The sequence below is a fragment of the Dermatophagoides farinae genome, chromosome 2 (assembly GCF_024713945.1).
Source record: "Dermatophagoides farinae isolate YC_2012a chromosome 2, ASM2471394v1, whole genome shotgun sequence".
NCBI classification, from domain to species: Eukaryota; Metazoa; Arthropoda; class Arachnida; order Sarcoptiformes; family Pyroglyphidae; genus Dermatophagoides; species Dermatophagoides farinae.
The window spans coordinates 8,339,052-8,359,655 of record NC_134678.1 but is presented as its reverse complement, the minus strand read 5'-3'; the positions used below and the strand labels follow the sequence as shown (position 1 = coordinate 8,359,655).

The window sequence follows — 20,604 nt, the reverse complement described above, 5'->3', positions numbered from 1 at the left end:
TAATCACCGGTCACTGGAATTTCCGTCCGGACAATCACCACCAAAGTAACGAATAACGATGATTGATATTCCAAACCAGACTAGAACATAAAAACAAGAAGTAAAAATCATCATCAACAACAACACGATTCAACATATCACAAATAAACTTTGGCCATGGGAATTTCCAACTGGACGATCATCATCAGAGCAACGATTGATAAAAATCGATATTCCGGACCTGGGGAAATAAAAACGAAAATTATAAAAACCAGCAACATAAAAACGACAATTTTAAACATGATACATTCCACCAGTATATCAACACAGTGCTCGTATTCTTTTGGAACCATATCTCGAACAATTCAATTGGATGGCTAATTGGAGCCAATCTTCGATCAACAACAAACAACAACAAGTCAAAAATGAGCAGAAAACAAAATGTGGCCAAGCAGTGTGAAAATTGACGCCAACTCATCATTGAACAAATTGTAAGTCATATTCATGCACATTAATCGATCACAACAAAAATCAAAACACAACACAAACAGATGTCTTCATCACTGTCAACAAACACACGCATGCACAATTGACAGAAAATATACCGCCAAATTTGAGCCAACAATAGAAAGATCAATCGACCCGACGTAAAAACTACGTTTGGCGCCATTATCTTTAGCATAGAAATATGTAGACAACGCCGGTCGACATACGACACTTGACAATCACTGAGTTACATTGCCACTGTACAATGATAGATTTTGAACATTATGAACGACCAATAGATTTCTTTCTCGTAGTTTTTCCCCTCTTTTTCCCCCTCAATAACCGATAAAGCATTACGAACAGTGTAGGGAATTGATTTATCAAATGTATATAAGTCTCGACAAATCTTCAGATCATCAGTTCTCGCAGCCTAGTGAGTTATGCTGTCAGATATATCGACGACCAACAACAAATACAAATCAATCATCGATCACAATTTTTTATTTCATTCCATTTTCATTATTGTGATCATAAACACACCAAATTTTCTGTCTTTGATCGAACACAAACAGACACACACACATTCAAATCGCATACACACACACACATATTGGCTTAGCCAACACACCAGATTCCATTTTATACATTCTATTCCATTGGACACATACACAAACACTGGACACAATTTAAATTAATTGAAATGTACTTTTTTTTTATTATATTTTTTATTCTTTGTTAGTTTTTATTCTTTATTTTATTGTCTGTTTTTTCCTTTATTTCCATTGATCGATTCCATTTTTTCCTGGCCGATTTGTATTGCCATTTTGAATGCCTTGATTGGCCATCGCCGATCTGTTTTTAAAAGAATAAAGTTCAGTTTTTTTTAAAAAAAAAAAAAAAAAAAAAAAAAAACCAACCTAACCTAACCTAACCTAACCTAACCTAACCTAACCTAACCTAACCTAACCTAACCCCTAACCAACCTAACCTAACCTAACCTAACCAACCTAACCAACCTAACCAACCTAACCTAACCTAACCAACCTAACCTAACCTAACCTAACCTAACCTAACCTAACCAACCTAACCTAACCTAACCTAACCTAACCTAACCGTCATTGCGCCGATTTTAATGTACGGTAGTGCTGTTTTTATGAGGGCCATGAAATTCAAAGCAATCCAAGATGAAATCCGTCGGCTCCAATGTCCCATGGCTCAATTGGCTTGTAAATCATATCGCACTGCCGCTTTTATTTCAACCACCGCGATCACTGACATGATGCCTTTCCATTTGCAAATTCTCGAGCGTGGAATAATTAATCTGGCCAAAATTCGTCGAAGCTTTCAAATTTCGCATGGCGAATGGTTGGAAGTGGATGCACCTGACGAATCTGAAATTGATCCCGGATCTAGACCAATGTTTTTAACTGGTGATGCTACGGTGGTGCCGGAGTATTATGTTTTTACCAAAACCACGAAAACCAGGCGAGGTATAGGCTGCAGTATAGCTTTTTGCCATGGCCAATCAATTATTGACACGATGGTATACCGACTGCCCAACTATTGTTCCTTGTTGCAAGCGGATCATTTGGCCATACTACAAGCAACAAGATGGGTCAACACTAACTGGCCGCATCGGAATCCGACCTACGTGGTGAACAACAACCTTGGTGCACTGGTCCATCTAATGAAAAAAGATGCCAACAAAATTGAAAACTTGGCGAAGAAAATTCTTAGCTCGTGTACAAACAAAGTGGCAATCGTATGGAGAAAAGCTGACCGTGCCGATGATATTTACCGGAAAAGTAAAAAGATTGCCAAACGAATAGCCAACTCCAATCACTCGTTCGTTTATAAACTGATTCCAATGGCCAATGTCAAGAGAATGACACATACAAACATCCTCTCAGAATGGGACGAAATGTATCGGACGAATAAGTTTGGCTCCACTGTGAAATCAATCTGCCCTACTGTTGGTAATGCTAGGCAGTTTGCCCCATTTTCGAACTTTTGGTTATCACAAACGTTGACAGGCCATGGGCAATTTGGTGAACATTTAAAACGTTTTGGCTTTATTGATGATGCAAAATGTCCTTGTGGATATCCAAATCAAAGTGTGCTCCATATGATTAATGATTGTTCCCTGGCCAATCGATTACGAAGTGATTTTATTGCGGCAAAAAGAAGGGCAATCAGTGATAATGAACGACTAAAAATTACCGCCACTTTTTATGAACAACTGGCCATGATGGTTGACATGTATCGATCCAATCTTCACCGGCAAATGATCTACGATACACATGATTGATCTACTGGCAAATGTAAACAATGAATGGTAACATAGTTACCTTATGAAACAACAGATGGCAGCACTATCGACAAAAACAAACAAAAAAAAATAATAATAATAACATGTACAGCTGGCCTCTGTTTTCATCAATCTGCTAACATATCATCATCAATATCAATGAATCAAACGTATCGTCGAATATGAAGTGGAGATACAAACGATGGTCTATTAGCTTGATGTATGATTTAAATTATTGCTTCATCAATTCCATCGTCACCATCATTTATGGCATCGAATTCCCGGAACGTCCAACTGGCCTCCCGATATGCACATGTGACACAGGATACTTGATTTTACTATTTATTTATTTATTTATTCATCTTGATACCACATGCAACACACTACACAGATCGGGAGGTCGGGGTACAACGAGTAGGGCAGGCACCCGTAAAAAAGCCATCGATTGTTACCCGTTCCGGTTGAAACCACGTGAAAATTTCAAAAATATGGACAGTAAATTGCATCACCATCATCATTTGGCCCATTCATGTTATCAGTTAAGTGCTACGGCCATTCATCATCATTTTCCATCAAACTGCCTATTCGTGTTATCAGTTAAGCGCTACGGCATACACAGTACCATTCAAATCGATTGTAAACTGCAGTCACCCCCTTGGCAACGAAACAACGTGGTATCGTCCTGATGCATTGCTCAATATAATGTTGTTGTCAAGGCTTTTAACATAGTGCTCGACTCATGTTGCGATAAACAACACGCATGATCATCATCAGTACAAAAAACGTTTTGAACATTAATTTCGACCACACATCATGATAAATCGAGCATGGCATTCTCATCTCAACAATGTGTATAAAAACCACGCTGAAATTGTTCATCATTATCAATCAGCCTTTTTTTTTTTGTGTGGCATGCTGTCGAAATTTTCACTGATCATCATCATATACTTTTCGTCTATGTGCGTCGTGAATTTTGACCTGCAAATTTTAAATTGTGCTGAAATTTTAATCTGTGATCGTGTTCGTCGAATTGTGTGGCTGTGACCTACGTTTTTCGTGTCCTGTCACCTTCCCATTTACTGTGTGATCTTTTGAACATTGACATTGTGATTTTGTCGATCTTTCACCTGTGTTTTGTGCTTCGAGTCGGCTGGTGCAAATGGCCCAGACCAAAAGAAAAGGCAGATCACCTAACGACGATATGGTGCGAGGAATGAAGCAACCACGTGATCATGAAAATGTGAAAACAACGACTTCCTCCGGGAAAGTTTCGACACAGGGAACCAGCAAGCAGCCGAATGAACCACTCATCACCATCGATGACACTTCTGATTCCGGCGACGATGCTGCCACATTCTCATCCATTCCTGAATCCAATGCCGATAAAAAAATCCTCACCACCACCATAACGAATGTCGAGTCGGCTCAATTGGCCCTTAAAAAATTCATGGACATAAATGGCACGATTAAGGATTCCATCAAACTACTTGTGATTGCCGCCTTACAAACGGTTTCGGATCTTCAACAAGAAGTCCACACCTGTATCGTTAAAATGATGGCCGCCCAAAGATATTCAAATCTGGGTAATATCGAATCAATTGTTGGTAATGGGAATGCTGAAAACGTCCCTAACCTAACCTAACCAACCTAACCTAACCTAACCTAATCGAAATTTTCTTCGTGCATGGTGATTGAAAATTTCAGTGATTTTTTTGATAAAAATTGTGCTTACATGGTCTCGAACCATATCATCAAATATATCATCATTCATTATCCCACTTCCCATCCCCTCATCATTGGCTATACGATCCACCAGTCGGATCGCTCATCATTGGCTCTTTCATCATTCCATCCACCTGGCTCTCTCATTCTTGGCTCCATCGTTATCATTTCTGGCCGTAATCATCATCATCACTGGCCGAAATCATATTCGCTTGTGGCTTTCATCATTGGCGTATTTTTAATCATTGGCGTATTTTTAATCATTGGCGTATTTTTTATCATTGGCGTATCTTTAATCATTGACAAATCAATCAGTATCATTTATTTTTGTATTATTCACATTAATCATTTGCTGTTTGTCTCGTAGCATCAAGTCGTGTTCGTGGCCAGTTTGCCAATGGCAACTGTGACCAAATCCAAGAAAATGTTGAGGGCAAATATCACTGAGAACATTTTGTCTCCACCTCATGATTCACAACCTAATCCAAATGATAATCCATCAACATCAAATCCATCAACATCAAACCCATCAACATCAAATCCATCGAGTGAGCAACCTGTAGTTATCATAAGTGATTGTGAAGAAGAAATGGACGACACCAGTAACGATACCACAACGCAACAGGAAGTACCACTATCGGCATCATCTTCACGATCAACACGGCCAAAACGAACACCTCGTAATACTGTCGATTCTCCTTCTGTCACCAATTCATTAACGAATTATTTGGATCGACCGAGATATACTACTGATGCCGATGCCAAATTTATAAAAAGTGTTCATGTAGCGGTCGGTGGCTTGTCCGGCAACATCACACGGGAAATCAAACGTGATACGTTGATAGCGCTTTCCATTGCTGATAGCATGTACAGCGAAATTGTATTATTACGAAAACGATTGATGACTGCAACCAAACGTAAAAGTGCTGTCCTCGATCAAGATGATGACGAAATAATGGACATTGGCAATATGGATAATGACGTAACTGGCTCGAATATTCGTGAGGAAATGAATGAAATGAAATTGGCAATCAACAAATTAACTGCGCTCGTCCAAAATAACATCAATTTGGCGACAACTACACCACAACGACCAGCACCACAACAGCAATTGCAGAAAACATTTAGCGAGGTCATTAAACAACATTCAGCAAACAAAACACCGATTCATCGAACTATTGTATCAATTCCTGGCAACGAAAATTCCGAAGCGACGCAACAAATGTTAACCACAAAAATAGTCCCAGTCAATGAAGGCATAAATATTGTTGAATCACGAAAATTATCTAAAGGAAAAGTAGCTATTGATTTCACCAGTCCGGAAAGCCAACAGAAATTCGAAGATAAAGTTGCAGCCACACCTGAACTTGTTCATGAAACACCGCGAATATTATATCCGATGATGATTATTAAAGGAGCACCTGCTCGCATCGAAAAAGAACAATTGCCGAACATGATCAAACCATTCAATCATTTGATATCTGAATTCATCAACAAAAATAATCTGAAAATTGAACAAGAAATTGAACCAGTATATGCTCGTCAAAATCGCAAACCTGGCCTTCGAAATTTTGCCATCCGTGTCAATCCAAAATTACGTGACATTATCGTGGACAAAATGCATAACAAAATAATCATTGATTATCAAACAACACATATTGAAGATATGACACCGGTTATGCAATGTTATAAATGCTACGGATATAATCATAAAATCAGTGAATGTCAAGTACCCGACCAAATGTGTCTCCACTGTGGTGATTTCCACAGCTTCAACCAGTGCCCAAGAAAATCGTCACCAGCAATCTGTTTAAATTGCATTCGCTCGAACATCACCAATGCCACATCACACAACAGCGTTAACCGGGAATGTCCAGTCCACATCCGCCTGCTATCTCGAGTGATCAATAAAATTCAATACTGACAATCACCAAGTTCACCAAATCGATCATCTTAAATTCGCCCAATTGAACACACACAAGTCACCATCATCATTAACAAGTTTCATCGATTACTGTAACGAACATCATGTTGACATTATGATTGTCAGTGAGCCGCCAATTAAAAAACGATTGCCAAATTTTCCATCATCAATTGTGCCAATTTTTCATCATAAAAACACAGATTCGATCGTCAGAACATGTGTGTGTATTTTAAACAAAAGGATTAGTCCAATGATTTTAAGTGAATTTTCAACAAATGATTTTATTGTATGCCAAATTGGTGATCTCATCATTTCATCTGTATATGCAAACCCGAATTATGATATTAGTGATACATTACATTGCATCGATCATCTTATGACATCATTTCACCAGGCAAACATTTTAATAGCCGGCGACTTTAATTCATCAAATAGATTTTGGTATTCAAATTTTAACGATATGCGTGGTGATCTTCTGCTCGCAACCATAATTCAAAACAATCTTGTCGTCATCAATAATTGTGCCACACCCACATTTAACACATTCCGCCGTAATCGGCATTTAACATCACACATCGACTTAACCATGACATCATCATCATTATCAACAAAAGTGCACAATTGGAATGTTATTGAAAGTTTAGAAATCAGTGACCATCGCATAATAACATATGACGTCAATTTTTCTGTTCCCACTACACCAGAAGTAACAACAACAATCAAATGGAACACAAATAACATCAACTGGGAACAATGGTCAACCTTTATCAACGATTCATTCAACAATAACAATATAACATGTGACTATATCAACGAAATCAATAGTAAATTCGACCTTGATTACTGTGTGTCACTCATCACCAACACTATTCAACAGGCATGTGAAAAAACTATGCGGCGATACAACAATCGACGAACAAAACGGAATCCGTGGCATAATGATCGCCATACCCGTGAATTATTACAAACACAAAAGTCGTTGTATCGCCGCTTTAGGAGATGCTATAATGAAAATCAACGTAACATTCTAATTGAACAATATCAATCCACACGTAAACAATATCGTGAACATTTACAAAAATTAAAAGACGATCATCTTGAAAAACGTTTTAAAAGTGAAAATGATATCGACAACTATTATAATGTGTGCAATTTTCTCAAACATCACGACACAATGCCAGCGAGAACATTGGCCAACCAGCCTGATCCTACCAGCACCGTAAAAATGTTGCTTGATTATTTATTTCCAGATGATAATAGTGATGATGATACACAACAACAAATGTACATCCGTGACCAGGTGAATAACTGGGTAAATATCCATCACAATGATGACATGCCGTTCCACCCTGTTACTTGTCATGAACTGATCAACGCAATAAATAAATTCAACAATAATACATCGCCGGGTTTTGATGGATTAGCACCGATCATTTGCAAACAATTTGTGGCGAATTTTCCTGATATAGCTGTGGCCATTTATAACCAGTGTCTTCAATTGAAACACGTACCCTATCTATGGAAAATCTCGGTAATCAGAATTTTGCCTAAGCCACTAAAAGATGACTATACCGTGCCAAATAGTTATCGACCCATTGGTCTCATATCGGTATTATCCCGCACACTGGAACGAATAATCGAACGACGTTTGCGTGGATACTTAGTGGCCAACAGATTGATTTCCGAGCATCAATATGGATTTATGGCAGGCAAATCCACGGATCATGCGACATATGAAATCCATAATACATTGGAACAATCGATGCGACAAAATGGAAACACGGCGCTAATCTCATTGGATATTCGTGGCGCTTTCGATCACGCCTGGCACCCGGCTTTAATTAAAAGGCTGGTTTTGCTGAAAGTTCCCATGTATTTGATCTTTCTTCTACGTGATTATCTGGACGATCGACATATATTGACAACATTCGGTGGCATAACGGCGGCAAAAAAGACGAATCGTGGAACCGTGCAGGGATCAGTTTTAGGGCCGCTCTTATGGAACATAATTATTGACCAATTTCTACGAATCAATTTTGGCAAATACGTACACACACAAGCTTTCGCAGACGATATAACGATGATCGTTTCATGTGATTCGAAAAATTATTTTAACATAATTATAAATGACGTAATGAAAAGTGCCTATCATTGGGGCCAAAATATGAAATTAACGTTTTCCGAATCCAAGACGAAATTAATGTATTTGTCGAAACGTGTCCGTGCTCCGACCTATCCGGTCGTTACCATGAATAATTTAACCATTGAACCGGTGGATGAAGTCAAAATTCTCGGCATAACATACGATAGAAAATTGGATTACCGGCCGCATATTTATAAAACATTGGATAAAGCTGCTCGTGTTTTTAAGAAGATCATGTTTATTGTTAAAAAAGTTTATGGCCTTACACCACGAACGGCGCACTTACTACTGAATTGTGTATTTTTGCCTACAATCACGTATGGCTGCCACGTATGGAAAAGAATCACACAATTTCAATACATGAAACGTGAATTACGTCGAACGTTGAAACCGATGATCCAATTAATCGCAAAATCGTATTCAACAGCATCATTTGTCGCTTTATCGGCCATCACCAATACTCCGCCGTTGGAATTACATATTGAATACGTGGCAAATGTAACTTTGGCAAGAATCACTGGAAAATACCGACATGACGACAATGAAATTATTCTTGACAAATGTTGCGTAAATATTAACGAATTTCTCCAGCTGCCAAATGTAATCATTCGTGAGCCCTCTGTCACTACTAGCAGGCAAGTTTTTACGAAATCAATTCGACGAAGTAATGGTATCGGTTCGGCTTTCCTGGTTATTTTTGATGGTCAAGTGATTTATTCGGCAACACACCGATTTCCAACATTTTGTTCAATTCTACAGGCCGATTTGTATATCATTTATATGGCAATCAATTGGATCATCGAGAACAATTATCACTCATCGGCAATCACCATCATAAGCAACAATATTGGGGCAATAATGCATATTATCAAGAAAAACAACAAGAAAAAATCGGAAATTGCCAAATCTATTATTGAATCAACAAGTGAAAACATAATCATCTGCTGGCGCAAAATTGATAAAAGTGACCGATTCCAACGACAAAGTAGAAAGAAAGCAGCAACAACGGCCAACAACCATTATCATCAATTATCATATCAACATGGCCCAATGAAATTTGTGAAAAGACAAGAAAAAATTATTATGCTCAACAATTGGTCGTCATACTATGAAAATGATTCTGCCGGTACAACAATCAAAACATTATGCCCTCATCTAAACAACGCACGAATTTTTGCAAAATATGCATCCTTCTGGCTGTCACAAAGCTTAACTGGACACGGCCAGTTTGGTCAGTTCCTGTATCGATTCGGATTTTCAAATGATCAATCTTGCCAATGTGGATACGAATTGCAATCCGTCTACCATTTACGAAATGATTGCCCGCTAACATATCGTCTACGTCATGATTATATCGTAGCATTATCAACATGTATCACCATCGACGAAAAAATTAAAATGGAAGTTATACTATATGAACAAATTGCCATGCTTGCTGATCGATTACATAATTCAATTCATCAAAATAGTAATCATTGATCAGCCGAAGAATGTTTCGATTCAGTGATTTTTATTCATCAATTATTCATCAATTAATTTAAGTGATTTTCATCAACATTCTTTTAATCATTTGTTTTTTTTCTTCTTTTTTTTATTTACTGTTACACTTTTATTCTTCACCTTACATCGGACACAACACAATTACAGACTTAGGATTAACAAATTGTATTTATTATCATTGTCACCACACACAGAACACAACACATAATCCAACATTACACACACACATAGGATACATCTACACAAGAATTGCACACATGTAGGATTATCAAATTGTTATTTATTTATTCAAAGTCATCATAATCATCATTACGATTGATCATAGTGCCATCCAGATAACGGTACTGTCACGAAATTCTGATGATAGCCAACATGAATTATTGTTATGATGCCATAATTGAAGCCACAATCAACATTCGGATGGACCAGTGATATTTTGGGAAAAGAAAAAGAAAAAATTAACAAATTGATCAAATTGGCTGTGATACTTATCTGTTTTAAGAATACGCTGGAATAACCAGTTGAAAATAATTCAAATGATGATGATCAACATATTGCTCGAATGTAAACATCAACAATATTGTACACATCATATATGAACATATTGTGGCTCGTTCAAGTGAGCAATCATGAACACACATCTACATGAAAAGGCTGCAGTCCAGCTTATTGATTTGCTCACCAAAAGATACACAAATTAACTATTTGAGTTAACATAGTTTCGAGCCTTCTTGTGTGCTTCCCTGAAAACAGCGTGCTACCACTTTATGTGTGCTTTTCATCGAACGCGCTGCTCAACACAAGAAAAATTTTGTTTTTGTTCGATTAATTTACCATTGAATCATCAAGAAATTGATCATCATCATCATCACAACTATCATTTGTACCATGCTTATGACTGGCCATCGAAATATTTTCTGTGATCAATGCCAGCATATATAAACAAAGAAATCATTTGCTCAGTTGTGAATCGAAATTTTCTTCGTGCATGGTGATTGAAAATTTCAGTGATTTTTTTGATAAAAATTGTGCTTACATGGTCTCGAACCATATCATCAAATATATCATCATTCATTATCCCACTTCCCATCCCCTCATCATTGGCTATACGATCCACCAGTCGGATCGCTCATCATTGGCTCTTTCATCATTCCATCCACCTGGCTCTCTCATTCTTGGCTCCATCGTTATCATTTCTGGCCGTAATCATCATCATCACTGGCCGAAATCATATTCGTTTGTGGTATTCATCATTGGTCGCTGATTTTTGAGTTGCAGTCATCGCCATCTACCGTATTTGTATCTGGCCACCATTCCTTGAAATCCAACATCATGAACAAAAACAAGTGGCAAGGAATTAATCGTTTTTCAAACAACCAGATGGCAGCACTGTCGCCTATGGGAGACAAAAAAAAATATGATCTTACCAAATTCGACCACCACCAATTATCATACTGTTTCAATGAATACACGCAATACACATAATCCAACAAATACACATATCAACATCGAACACATTTTAATTTATCATTTGTATTTTTCTTTTTGTTTTTTTTTTCCAAATTTTGATTGTTTTATTATCATTTTCTTTGTATTTTTTTTTATTATTATTATGATATTATTCATGCTGGCCATGTCCGGCAAATAAAGTAAAGGGTTGGGCAGCCACATTAGAGGGTAATATCGACGATCACAACCTTAACGTAGAGACGATCAATGCCATCAACAACAAAAACGATTTAGATTACGTTATCTGCTGCATCACCACCAGCATAAAAGCAGCGTGCGACAAGCATATGAGTCTGTATAACGTCAATCGTAAACGGAAGCTGCCCTGGCAAAATGACGTCGAGTTAAGGAGACTGGCCAAAGAGCAAAAATCAATGTATCGAAAAATCAGACGAACAATGGATCGACATCGAATGGCAACCTTGATTACTGAATACAACCGACTGCGAGCTGATTACAGAGGTCGTGTTGCTCAGTTGAAAGAGGATCATCTTCAAAAACAAATCGGTGGCGATAACGATGACCAACATTATAACCGAGTATGCAGATTGCTGAAACATCACAACATCCTACCGGCAAGAACAATGGCCAATCATGGTGATCCCGTTAATACGGTTGATGAACTGCTGAAACAGCTGTTTCCGGATGATGATATTGCTGATGACACCGTGGAGCAACAAGCGACACGCAATTTTGTCGATCAATGGATGGCAGACAGCGGTGAGTCTAATAATTTTATTGCCATAACAACGTACGAATTACTGAACGTCGTGAGCAAAGTTGGCAACGAAAAAGCGCCTGGTTTCGATCATTTGTCACCAATCATATGTAAAAAGGTCGTTGCTTATATGCCGGCCATTATCGTCGCAACGATGAATGCCTGTCTGCGTTTGGCTTATTTCCCGTACCTGTGGAAATTATCGATTGTAAAAATATTACCAAAACCAGGACGGAGCAACTACGATACCGCCAGCAGCTTCAGGCCGATTGGTTTGATTTCTATCCTGGCCAAGACACTGGAGAGTATCATCGCGACAAGGATTTATTCGTTCATGTGCAACAACAATCCATTATCGATCAATCAATTTGGCTTCCGTAGGAATAAGTCCACTGAACATGCATTATTCAAGATCCGAAGTGTTATCGAAGAGAGGCTCCAAATGAAACAACATGTGGCATTGGTATCCCTCGACATCAAGGGGGCTTTTAATCATGCCTGGTTGCCCGGTCTGATGAAGCGTATGATTGAAATAGGCATCCCGGGGTATATCGTCAAGATTATTGGCAGCTACATAAATGACAGGCATGTGATCACCAGTTTTGGCGGCGTAACCAGAAGCAAAGCCACAAACAGAGGCACCGTTCAAGGATCTGTCATGGGTCCGTTGTTCTGGAACATTATCATCGACCAACTGTTGCAGACGAAATTTAATCCAAATATACACATCCAAGCTTTTGCGGATGATGTAACGGCAGTTGTTTGGCACAAATCGCTGGACACACTGGCAACAGATATCACCGGTTTGATTGAAAAAATCGGCAGCTGGTGCTCTGGCAGTAAACTATCGCTGGCGTCCGAAAAGACGTCAATTAGCCTGATAACAAGGAAGATAAGGCCACCGGTTTTGCCCCAGATCATGGTCAACGGTAACGTAATTCCACCAGTAGATCAAATGAAGATTTTAGGAGTGATTATCGATCGAAAGTTGGATTTTCGTCCCCATCTCCGGTATGCCATGGAAAAATCAGTGCGAATCTTCAAACAGGTGGTTGGGATGGCACGATCAAGATATGGCCTCGCACCAAAAATAGTAAAAATGTTATATGACACGATTTTGGTACCAACCTTGACGTATGCTGTCAGTGCATGGAGTCATGCCATAATCTTTAAATATATTGAAAAAGAGTTGAGAAGATTCCAGAGGCCTTGGGCCCATTTGATAACGAAATCGTACCGAACCGCATCCTTCATTGCCACCACCGCCATTGCCGACACACCACCACTGCATCTTCAGATGAAATGCCTAGCGAATGTCACCCTGGCCAAGATTGGAAGAAATTATCCGTATGATGGTCAATTCGTTGCTACCGATGTTGTCGAAGATATTGAAGTAAAAAGCGTGGAATCGTTGAACATATTTGCTGGCCAACCACTGGTTCGATCGAGGTTTCATATCTTCACCAAGATCATCAAAAAGAATAGTGGTATTGGTTGCTGCTTCACGGTGATGAGAGACATGTGTATGGTCGATGTGCAGAGGTTCAGGCTTCCGCCATATTGCTCAATGCTACAAGCCGACCACTTTATTGTGCTACAAGCCATCACCTGGGGACAAGAGAACTGCTTTGCAGAAACCCCAATAACAGTTACCAGCAACAACATCGGTGCCATCAAACATCTGAAGAGGAGAAGCAAAAAGATATCGAACCTGGCCAGAGAAATTGTCAACAGGCTGACAGCAAATATCACCATCGCATGGCTTAAAATTGACAATGGAGATCAACAAATGATCAAGACGAAGAAAATCGCCAAACGAACATCCACCAGCAACTTGGAGTTCAGCTACAGGAAAATTCCAATGACATACGTGAAAAAGGACCAGAGGAAAATAATGTTGGCGGCATGGAACCAAGAATATCTGAACGACAAATTCGGCCGGACCGTCAAGTCATTGTTCCAGACAGTTGACCAGGTGAGAAAATTTAGTCCATATATAAGCTTTTGGCTTACGCAGGGGCTCACTGGTCACGGGCAGTTCGGCCAATATCTGAAGGAATTTGGTTTTGCCTCAGATGCAAGCTGTCAATGCGGTCATCAAGAGCAGAGTGTCCGTCATCTACGTTTTGAGTGCCCATTAGCGGCCTTTTTACGACGTGACTATGCTACCGCAAAAAGCATGTGTATGTCCCCCGAAGAGCACACACGAATGGAGGCGGTTCTCTATGAACAGCTGGCAATGTTGGCCAACCAGCTGAGAGGTGGTATTCATAGATGATGGCGGGGGTTAACCGGCAGGAATATTGATGGCACGCCGGGTACACTGAGGGCTTCGCATGGGCCGTATCACCTAACCTCCGGGACCCCGTAAAACCTCACGAGCATAGCTCGTGAGGTTTTACTGATGACATTCCTAACCTAAACTACAACAATTATTGTGATTTGCGATAGTTTAGTCAGAAGATGAAATCCAATAAGTTGGCCGACGTTGTAGTCGGGTCCCGGAGGGCGGTCACTGTGGCATCATCACCGGACTTGGTTCACAGACGAAACTTTTATGGCAGCCGATGAACACACACACAACAGATACAACACGAAACAGTATTTATTATGGTTTTATTCCTGAAGTTTTTATTTTTCCATAAGCATACATAACACCTGTAGTACACAACACACACAACATAGAACACAACATTTGTATCTACACGTACCGGCTAGCTGACGAAGACACTGGTGTCTCCTGGGTGGCTCCCCTAAACAGCTGGCATCAGTAATGCATCAATCTGGTCCCGAATGCTGAACATGGTTCCACCGTGCTCAACAGAGTGAACACACACACATACTTACACCAGTTTTTACATGATCAACACACATAGGACACAACAACCATCCTACACCTATACACACACACACAGGACACAGCACCTGTTGAACCATGGTTAAGCAATCCAGTGGGTGGTTCCCGTAAACAACCATTGCTTATCGGATCCATTGGATGGTCTAGTTGCTGGTGGAAACGTTGGTGGCAATCGGTGGTTTAATCGGCAGGTTGGTGGCGACAGTTGAATCCAACTCAACTGGTGGTCTAGGGCAGATGAGGTGATTGGCAAAAATTCTGGTTGATTGATGGCAAATTGGTGGTGAATCCAAACAACAACAGTAGCAACAACAACAACATTAGCAACAACAACAACAGTATCAACAACAACAACAACAGTATCAACAACAACAACAGTATCAACAACGGGTCAATTGGTGGTGAATCAAACACGCACGGGCATGAACGAATGGATGGATCGAATCGAATGGCAATAAATTGTGGATCAACAAGATGTAAGTTTACATTGCTTTGTAAACATATGTTGGCCAGCTGCTCAGCTGTCAACATCACACGTTGGCTGCAGTCACACAAGACATACACACAAATGATGTATACTGCAGTCAATCACACACACAATGAACAGACTACACACACGCACATACATGTATAGGCAGTCCACCACGCGCATGTTTTTAAATTTGAATGACACTTAGTGTCAAGCGCGCGAATTCATTGGCAAGCCAAGTTAGGCCTTTAGTATTAGTGATCAGTCAAGATCAAGTCAATGCGGTAGGATTAGCTGGCAAGCAACAGATTTGGCTATTTAAGCTGAGAGCAAATCAAGCATAGTTGCCCAGTTTTATTTGCCTAATGTGCGTGATAGGCTGTTTTAAAATTTTTTCTTGTTCAAGTGATTCACACCAACACACAACATTCACACAAACATTTACACACACACATACACACCGGTTCAGTGCTTACCGATCACCAGTCCGGGTCTCCCGTTGACTGGCCGGCAGCACTCCCTGCAGCCACACATACATTGCTGTACAGACACCACATCACATAGGACACAGAAGCTGAATATTGGGACGCGGCGTAACGTAGGATTTACCTGCTTACGAGGATGCTAAAAATAGCCAGGAGTTGAAGTCGTGCGCATCGCTTCGCTTACTGTCTGCTCCGTCCGTCTGAACAATAGGATGCTTAGATGCATGCAAGCACATTCACACAGATATCCACATAGGACACGCTGCAGATACACACACACACAATTATATTACAGACATACACCCCAACATGCATCCACAGGACACATATTTATTCATTCATATTTATTCATTTATTTATTTATTTATTTATTTTTATATTCTATGCATGTTGGGTTTGTTTATTTATTTATTTATTTTTTTTTTTTTTTTTATTATTTTATTCTCATTGCCATCGACACACTTCATTGTATTGAGATCCATTCATCGTTTTGATTGGTGGCCATTGCCGCCTATTTTAAAGCAGCCAATAAATTAATTTTAATTAAAAAAAAAAAAAAAAAAAAAAAAAAAAAAAAAAAACCTAACCTAACCTAACCTAAGATATATCCATCATTCTCATCATTACAAATAGAAATCAATGTAAAAGCAAATCATTTTGGCAATAAATTATCCTCTCGCAATCATCAATTTTCATCTAGGACAAGTAACATAACCTTGGAAGATGTCCATTATAAAAATTTCTATTTTATTAGTTATTTTTTTTATTCCTTTTCTTTTATTATTATTGTTAGTTTTTCTTTTCTCATTATTTTCATTGAATTATTATGATCGATTGAATTATTGTATTTTTCTGATTGCCGAGATTGGCCATATGCCGATCTTTTATTGAATTGAAATAAACTATTATTTTTTAAAAAAAAAAAAAAAAAAAAAAAAAAAAAAAAACCTAACCAGAATTCATGGACGTAAATGGCACGATTAAGGATTCCACCAAACTACGTGTGATTGCCGCCTTACAAACGGTTTCGGCTTTTCAACAAGAAGTCCTCACCCGTATTGTTAAAATGATGGCCGCCCAAAGATATTTAAACCTGGGTAATGTCGAATCAATTGTTGGTAATGGGAATGCTGAAAACGTCCGACAACAACACCAAAATTCATTTCTCTTTTCGCCAGATAAAATTTCTTTTATTTTTCTTTTCTTTCATTCTATTCTGTTAAATTTTTTATTTTTTCATTCTGGCTTCATGATGTCAACCCAAATTCTTGATTCCATTTTTATATCATGTTTTTAATGATTGGCCATAGCCGATCAAATTTAATTTGGTTAATAAATAAATTCAATTTTTTTAAAAAAAAAAAAAAAAAAAAAACCCCCTATTCAAATTCTTTTTATTATTATTTATTAGTTCTTTTCTTTTTTTTATTTTATTTTATGTTTGTTTTCTTTTTCTTTTTCCACATTATTGAATCCATTGTATCTTCGAACCATGTATTTGATTGATTTTCTGGGCTGGCCATTGCCGGTCTGTTTTTAAAGGAATAAAAATAAATATTAGTTTTTAAAAAAAAAAAAAAAAAAAACCTAACCTAACCCCCCCCCAGTTTCAGTACCACTAAAAAAAAAAAAAAAAAAAAAAAACAAAATCAGCCAACCAGCCCAACCATCTTTTTCGGATTGCCGGCCACTATCATTGATTGAACCACAATACCGTTTGTTATGGCCACCATTCCGTGAAATCATAACACACCAACATCAAGGAATTATCAATGATGAAACAACCAGATGATCAATCAATTTTCATATGTCAACCAAATTCATATATTAGCGAGTAATTTTTACCAGAAATATGTCCGTCATCAAAATTACACATTAACATTTCTCATTTTATTCTTTTATTTTATTTTTCATTTTATTTTTTCTTTTTTTTTTCCTTGATCCATTACATGTTTTGTTGTCATTTATTATTATTATGATATGTATTGAATGCTGGATTGGCCATTTGCCGATCTTTTTTTAAAAAATGAATTGAAAAAAAAATAAAAGTTTTCTTTTTTCAAAAAAAAAAAAAAAACCTAACCTAACCTAACCTAACCAACCTAATTAATTTTAATTTAAAAAAAACCTAAAAAAAACCTAACCTAACCTAAACCTAACCTCCGGGACATCGCAAAACCGTCACTCGCTTCGCTCGTGAGGTTTTGCTCGAAAGGCACTCCTCCAGGACATCGCAAAACCGTCACGAGCTTCGCTCGTGAGGTTTTGCTCGATTGTCCTCCCGGGAATTTGGCCACCGATAATCATTGTGTAAATATCCGAGCAGTTCATTGCATTAATATCAAAAAAACAAATAAATATTCACAAAACAGTCGATTCCGGCAATAACTGATAGTTATACCGCAAAACTGGATATTATAGTGAGGTTTAAATAAACCTTAGATTTAGGAAGACAGTTGGTAAGGTTTAAATGAACCTCAAATGTAGCAAAAAAAATGATACAGTAGCAAAAAAAATTGATACAGTAGCAAAAAAAAAAATAATACTGTATCAATTTAAAATGTATCAGCCTATTATTATACATTTGTAAAGTAACATATAAGTAAAAAACATAACCAGTAATGATAACGATGACATATCAAAACAAAATAAAAAAGATACACTACAAATATCAGAAATGCAGAAGAAAAACCAATCCAATCATCAACAGGTGAATATATACTTCAATAATAGAACAAGTGAAAAATGACAACGAAGAACAGTGAACATAAAAGCTTGCCAAAATAATTTCAAATAAGTAAAGTTTCTTCACATAGAAATATGCGCACGAGTTTTCAAAATTTATAAATCGTAAACAATCCATTATCATTAACAAGTCACATTTTAAAAAATCAAAGACACAGATCATAATTCGATACAGATCGCAGCAAATGGCCAACCAACAAAACATACAATACAAAACAATGGCATTAAGTTCATCACAAAATATTTTGGATTCACAAAAACAATAAAGTAAACAATAAACAATATGTGTGTTATTACTATTGTGACACAAGTGTACATAGTAAAAATAGTGACAACATGTAATAATAAAAACAATTGGAACGAAATTTGGAAGAATAATGGTACTCGATGTGATTGAAACAAGAATTATTTATTTATTGCATGAAAGTAAAAAAGACCGTTGTGGTTTTTGTACTCGTGTGTGTGTGATGGATAGTCTGTGTTGAAGGTGAGTGAAGAACGTTGTGTGTGTTGAAGTGTGTCTTGGACTGTGTGTGTGTGTGTCCTCGAGTTGGTGTTCAGCTCGGGAGTTTCAATTTTTCGCGCGAGAGAAGAGCGCGGTTTAGTCGTTACATTGATAAAGAGCGTAACGTGATATTTTGGCTGCACAATTTACTTATCATCTGACATTTACATCCATTGCAACTCTCAATCACCTTTGAATCTCACTTGTAATTGAAACTGAAATATCTCCCATTTAAAAATCGCGCAAATAAAATTGACACCTACTATGCAGTTGTCCGGGAACGTCGAGTCGATCAAGTTGATCAGAGATGACAATGTTAAATGTCGAGCCGATAGCTGAGTTGAATTTACGATATGAAGATGAATTCTAGATGAACACATAACACAACACAAAACACAAATAAAATAATCACAATCTAACCAACCTAACACAGAAATCAATTTGACACTTGTTGATACATTGTATGATGAATATCAAGTTGATAGCAAACCACGTGTTGAATTAGCGACTAGTTGAGAATACAAAAAAACACTTCACATACACAAACAAATCACTGCACAGCACTAAGCACAACACGAAATTCTGTTGAAAAGAAAAAGAAATTGATTCATATCTTGAACAATACACTAATGAATAAAGATGGCCAATTGAATAACAATGAACCAATTCGCAAACACCAATAAATCACTGCACAACACGAAATTGTGTTTGAAAAAATAAATTAATCAGCATTTATCCTAAATAAAATAAAAAACAGATCAATTTGTAAAAAAAACACGTGGTTTTAAATCAATCAAACCATCAACCACGAATGAGAATCTACTCATGCACAAATTACTTCATGAACAAAATGTTGACAACAAACATCCATTTTCAGTGATGCCATCTATTGAATTTTGATAAATTAATCTACGATTCAAATGATCAAAATTGCTTGCTTTAGCTAATCGATGACCAAGTGGTTATACAAATCCAAACATGATGACAATAATGGTCAAAATCTGTTTGTTAAAAGTTTAGTCATCGACATATTAATCATAAACATTGTTTGTGACTATTGTCTTTGACAAACGTCTTTCTTTTTTTCAATGCAGTAGATTAGTGTTAAAATAAATAAACAACAGAATCAAATGAGTTGAGTGGATGTAAATTTAATTTTCAACAACTAATTTGATTCAATCAACAACAATTCATGTGTTAGAATTTTTAAAGCGGATCAATTCTACGTCCAATTCTAATAACAAATTCATCATG

General features: G+C 37.6%; 1 protein-coding gene and 1 long non-coding RNA gene across 2 annotated transcripts in view; one reads left to right on the top strand and one right to left on the bottom strand.

Moving 5' to 3' along the window:
• Positions 1 to 1,337, bottom strand: part of LOC142597352 (uncharacterized) — a 28,182-nt gene extending 26,845 nt beyond the window's left edge. The window contains exon 1 of the long non-coding RNA XR_012832095.1: positions 8 to 1,337. This is a non-coding gene — a long non-coding RNA (uncharacterized LOC142597352). The remainder of the gene's footprint in view (positions 1 to 7) is intronic.
• Positions 1,338 to 4,443: 3,106 nt separating this feature from the next.
• On the top strand, positions 4,444 to 11,716 carry LOC124491462 (uncharacterized). Its single transcript, XM_075728881.1, has one exon. It carries the CDS (start codon positions 4,893 to 4,895, stop codon positions 6,417 to 6,419), a length of 1,527 nt encoding a protein of 508 aa, XP_075584996.1. The 5' UTR covers positions 4,444 to 4,892; the 3' UTR covers positions 6,420 to 11,716.
• The last annotated feature ends 8,888 nt before the right edge of the window (positions 11,717 to 20,604 follow it).

Coding starts and splice junctions, on each gene's coding strand:
- LOC124491462 (XM_075728881.1), top strand. CDS start 4,893: ATGGCAACTGTGACCAAATCCAAGAAAATGTTGAGGGCAAATATCACT.